Here is a 6000-nt window from a genome sequence, read left to right as displayed (position 1 = left end):
CAGATCCAGAAAAAAGAAATATGGAAAGTTGAACAAAATTTTCATATAATGTGGTGGTAAAAGAATCTGGGTCAGTATAATAAGTTTCAGAGTATTTCTACACAAAATACATTTCTTGGATTTGAATTAATAGTCAATAAAACAACCTATAAAATAACAACAACAACAACAACAAAAAAGTCAAGCATGGTGCCTGTAAGTGTTTTTGATTTGATTTGATGCAATATGGTAGTGTCTATAAAAACATAAAGATTAATTGCAGGCAAACTATTTGGAGAACAACTATCTTCTGAGTAGTGGATAGAAAAAGCTGTATCCAGTGATCAAAAACACTCTTGAAACCTCCATATGTACTAGACACTGTGGTGGCTTTCTTCATTTTAAATTGATATAATGTCATATTAAATTATTCTTGTGAAATGAACAAAATTAAATAGTAGAGATTGAAGGGTGAGATGTTATCAGAATTTTTAAATAATTATTGGATTAAAAAATAAAGGAGATTCAATAAAAAACACAAAACCCTATAATATAAACCTAATTTTTTTTATTATTTCATCTTTTAAATTGTATGGTGGTTAGTCTGTCTTATAAAGATATATTATCATTTTTATAATTTAACACTTGGGCTAACTTTACCTAGAGCTTAAGTGGCAAAAAATAAAAATAAACAACAACTCATTGGAGCCCTCACTTCTATCCCCTGAAGGCACAATCCTCAAATCTTTATTTTCATGTTCTTTTAAAAAATGATACTGTCAGAGCTTGTGTGAGAAATATTTAGATATTTTCCTAGCTGAGTTGAAATGCTAGAAGAAAAATGCTAACTAACACCTAGAAGAATAGGAATCAAAGTTTCTCAAATTGTGAAATCATTTGGATTCAGGGATATATATTCTTATAAAGCAAAAATGCCTTTGAAAACTATAGTATAGGAAGATTCAGTTAGAGAAAGATCCTAAGGAAGTTCCAGTGCTTTCTTCTTTTCATTTAACTCCTTATTGTTTGTTTAGCCATAGTCAAAAAACTAAAGGGTGGAGAGAAAATATCAGGAAATATTCCTTTATGATTGATTATAATGATTTCTTTGGATTAGAAGTGGGGTATTTTCCTTTGGCATAGTGGGGGAAGCATGCTAATACACCAAAGGTTTCAAAAAGGATCTAAATCTCATACTATAACTAAATTTAAAAAAACCCTATTAACAAAAGAAATAGAAATTGCAAAAATCATAACTGTTCCCAATGCTCCTAATAACTTTTATACAAAATATACTGTAATGGAATTGTAAATAGAGAACCATATAAGGTACTATATTAGACCATATCACATGACAACCAATATTTGAAATTAAAGTCTTCCAAATATTCAAACAACTATATTTAGCCAAAAGAAATAAGGAAGCCTGTGTATAATTTCCTTAGTACCCATGTGATGCAATTTTCTTCTCCCACACACTGTGTATGGCTCCTTAGACATAATCATATTTGGAAGGATGTGACTGTGCTTCATCCCCATTTTTGGATTTCATTTTGGATTCATAGCCAGTACTAGTTCTGTAGCCTCCTGTCCTGTAAGCAACATTGTGACCTGAGGCAGTATAGGACACAGCCTTGTAACTGAAAGAAAAAAAGAAAACAACATGTCAGTATGGTTCAATAGAGAGAATATTGCACTGGGATGGGACTCAGAAGATGGACCCAGTTCTGGTGTTTACAATTTGGCTAATCCATTTTACTATGCACATGATAAACATTTACTAAATTCTTGTTATGGTGATTTAAATCTTTTCCAATCCCTGCTTTTATATAGAAGTATCCCTCACCCCCCCCCCCCCGGGAAAAAAAAAAAAAAAAGACTGATCAGTATTTTCTTTTCTTAAATATACCAAGAGAAGGAAATGTTATGACGTTCTTTTACAACTTTATTTTAATGGTGTTCTTCCATATTATTATTATTTCTTCAAAGCTTCAAAAGACTTGTGATTCAATTGCTATTCCACCAACCAACACAGGGTGGGGTGAAACTTTTCCCCACTTTAGGAGGTGGTTTCATGACTTGTTATAACAAAAACAAAATAAAACAAAAATATCCTTTTACTTGATAGCTAATTATCTGGTAATGTGCCTTTCTGAATTTAGCTAGTTAGGTCTTTGTATAGCAGACCCATGGTCCATTAATGAGCTCATACTTGAGGTCATGAAGATAGCATGGAAAAAGTGTGGGATTCTGAGTGAAAGGATTGAGGTTCTAAGCCTTGTTCTGTGAAACTTACTACCCATATAATCTTATGGGTCATTTGACAACTCTTTTCATCAGTTCCTTCATCTATGAAAAGAACATTTTGAAATCCCTTCTAGCTCTAAATCAATGTTCTTATAGCTTTATAGACTTGCCCTAGGTTGGATTCCACTGGCATAGCCTTGGGAAATCAGAGACCCTCCTAAACAATGAAGCTTTGAAGGAGGTCTTGAGTAGATTAATAATAATAATAACAATAATGCTGAGTATAATAAGCAAGCCATATTTGTATAGTGGTTTGTTCTTTATAAAGTACTTTGCTTTATTAGCTCCCAAACTAACAATTCTGGATATAAATTATGGGAAACATTACAATCAAATACATCTGCATATCAAGACTTACTGGGTTTCTTCTGGGACTAGACCACGACAAGCAATGCACATCATAATGCCTCCAATCACAGCAAGGCCTCCAGCAACCCAGCCAACAAAGAGAGCAGAACCAAAGGTGTACCTAAGGCAAGAAAAGGAGTAATTAGTAATACTACCATCACCACCACATCCACTACAACCACCATTATTACTATTAAACACTAACATCAAATCAACTTTTCCCCCTTTCAGAAATCATGTTTTTACAGAAAATAAATATAATGTCCCCCCTGAGATTTTTCTTTTCTAAAAAAAAAAAATAAATCCCCTATTTCTTTAACTGATCCTTATATTCATAATCTTGAGTCTCTTCATCATTCTTGTTTGCCTTTATCTGGATGCTTCTCATATTATTATTTTCCTTTCTAAACTGGCTCCCAGAACTAAATACCATATTCTAGATGTGGTCTGACAAGGGAAGAATGCAAAAGGGTAACTATCTTCTTATTCTTTTAAGCTATGTTTTCATAGCTTCAAGCTATGAAAGTGAGACAATCAGCACCCTTAAGAGTCAATAAATGACATCATAATAAATTTTATAGTTAGGCATGGGATTTTGTTTTTGTTTTGGTTTGGTTCAGACCTGTGATTTTCATCTGTATGCAAGACTTCTAGTGTTTAAACTTCTATCAACATAGATTCGAATTTTTAGTTATTTTTAGTCTTAGAGAATCATTTAGAAATAAAGTGACTTGACTATGGTCACAGATCTAGTATATGTCAAAAGTAGAATTTGAATATAAATTTATCTTTATGAATTTATATAATATATAAAAATATATAATTTATATTCATATATTATTTATATACTATTCATTAATTCCTGTGCTTCTTAAGAGCTATAATGTCTTTAAAATAGTATTTTTCCAAATAATGCAAAGATAGTTTTCAACATTCACCTTTGCAAAACCTCATGTTCCAAAATTTCCCCCTTCTTTTTCTCCCTCCCCTTCCCCAAGACAGCAAGCAATCTAATATAGGTTAAATATATGAATTTCTTCTAAAATTATTTCCATATTCATCATACTGCAAAAGAAAAATGAGAACAAAAGAGTTTTTATACCTTAATACATGGTCAATTTTTGTGTAGGTGCCATGTACTGCTGAGAAAAAGGTATATTCTTTTTTGTCTCTATTCTCTAGAGGGCTATCGTATCTAAGTTTTCTAGGATTCTCTTCACTTCCATAATTTCTTTCTATTTTTGTGGTTAGATTTATCTAATTCTTTTTTCCCCCCTGAGACAATTGGGGTTAAGTGACTTGCCCAGGGTCACACAGCTAGGAAGTGTTAAGTGTCTGAGGCCAGATTTGAACTCAAGTCCTCCTGACTTCAGGGCTGGTTTTATCCACTGCACTACCTACCTGCCCTGATTTATCTAATTCTTAGAGGAAGGTTGAGGTCCCCACTAAGATAGTCTTGCTGTTTCTTCCTGTAATTGGCTGAACTTCTCTAAGAATTTGGATGTTCTACCACTTGGTGCACATACATTTAGTATTGATACTACTACATTGTCAATGATAATCTTTAATGAGATGTAATTTCCTTCCTTATCTCGTTTAATTAGATCTATTTTTACTTTTGCTTTATCTGAGATCAGAATTGCTACTCCTGCTTTGTTCACTTTAGCTAATGCATAATACATTCTGTTCCAGCCTTTTGCCCTTACTCTGTATATATCTCTGTTTCAAATGTGGGGTTTTTTTTCTTGTTTTTTTTTGTAAACAACATTTTGCAAGATTCTATTTTTTGATCCACTCTGCTATTTGCTTCCATTTTATGGGAGAGTTCATCCCATTTACACTACAGTCATGATTACTAGCTCTGTATTTCCATCCATCCTATTTTCTCTGCTCCATATACTTTTGTTCTCTCTTTCTATCCTGTTCCTCCTTAGTAGTGTTTTGTTTCTAACCTATCTCTACCTGCCCTCTCTTCTATCATCTCTCTTCCCTTTTCTTACCCCTTTCTCCTAGTGTTTCTGCCTTCTATGCAGTCCCTCTATTTGCTTTCCCATGTCTCCTATTTTCTTGTAGGAGAAGATGTTTCTGTATCCAAATGAGTGATTATTCAAAAGGGGAAAAACACAAAAAAGGAGGAAAAACAAGCAAACAAATAAATAATAAAGGTGAAAATATGCTTTGATCCACATTCAGTCTCCATAGTTCTCTCCCTGGATACAGATGGCACTTTCCATCACAAGTCTATTGGAATAGTCTTAAATCACCTCATTGTTGAAAAGAGCCAAGTTCATCATCACAGAGTCACAATTGATCATCACACAAACTTTTGTTACTGTGTACTGTGTGTTGGTACTATGTCCTCTTGATACAGGTCACTTCACTTCACATCAGTTCATGTAAGTCTTTATAGGCTTTTTTGAAATGAGACTGCTCATCATTTCTTATAGAAAATAATATCCCATTACATTCATATACCATAACCTATTTAGCCACTCTCCAACTTATGGGCATCCACTCAATTTTCAGTTCCCTGCACCGCAAAAAGAGCTGCTATAACCATTTTTGCATATGTGGGTTCCTTGCCCTCTTTTATGATCTGTTTGGGATACAGATCCAGTAGCGACACTGCTGGATCAAAGGACATGTCCTGTTTGATAACTCTTTGGGCATAGTTTCAGATTGTTTTCCAGAATGGTTGAATCATTTCAAAAGTTGTAATGTCTTAAAGATTCTATTGGGAAATCACTCTGGTTGGGACAATGTGATATGGGGTATCTCTGCAAATGCTGATTTTCAATATACAATTTAGACATTGTATAATGAAACATTCATGATCTCTCAAAGAAGATAAATGAGGCAATTTGATAGTTTTGGTTGACTGTTCAAGGCACTATCTACAATAACTGATATCAGGGCTTCATATCTAAACACAAACTTTTTCCCATCCTCATTCATAATAATAATAAAAAAAGCAAGTTAACAAAGCTTCTCTTTCCTTTCATAATGCATGGATGGAAGATGGAGAATCTGGAATTATTCTTTGGATTCTTCCAAAATTCATTCCTTGAGACAGCCTTTCTCTCTCCATAAAGGAACAGTATTTTCATTTAACTTTAATTCCATTTTGGGAAGAATATGTTGTCTTTTATTCAAATAATGGTTGAAGGGAACATATGCAATAGTTATCCCTCCCTAATCCCTGAGCCTTTGAACATTCATGTAGAACATATCTTGGAATATGCCCTTTGTTCTTGAATTTAATGTCACCTTAGCCCCTTTCTCAGATATGTAACCCCCATTAAAAGTATAGACTATCTTATTCTACTAACTTTGTATGTCCATTGTGAATGTCCTTTCTTTGCACAA

General features: G+C 33.4%; 1 protein-coding gene across 1 annotated transcript in view; it reads right to left on the bottom strand.

The window, feature by feature from the left end:
- Nucleotides 1-527: 527 nt before the first annotated feature.
- The window catches only part of CLDN18 (claudin 18), a 28488-nt gene continuing 23015 nt past the window's right edge, over nucleotides 528-6000 (bottom strand). Inside the window, exons 4-5 of the mRNA XM_074301618.1 lie at nucleotides 2645-2755; nucleotides 528-1619 (exon numbers count right to left, since the gene is read on the bottom strand). Coding sequence (XP_074157719.1) covers nucleotides 1472-1619; nucleotides 2645-2755 — 259 coding nt within the window. The 3' untranslated portion in view covers nucleotides 528-1471. The remainder of the gene's footprint in view (nucleotides 1620-2644; nucleotides 2756-6000) is intronic.

This window comes from Sminthopsis crassicaudata, chromosome 3 (assembly GCF_048593235.1).
Source record: "Sminthopsis crassicaudata isolate SCR6 chromosome 3, ASM4859323v1, whole genome shotgun sequence".
In the NCBI taxonomy this organism is placed as follows: Eukaryota; Metazoa; Chordata; class Mammalia; order Dasyuromorphia; family Dasyuridae; genus Sminthopsis; species Sminthopsis crassicaudata.
Note: the sequence above shows the minus strand (reverse complement) of the source record. Positions and strands in the feature narration are given on the sequence as shown.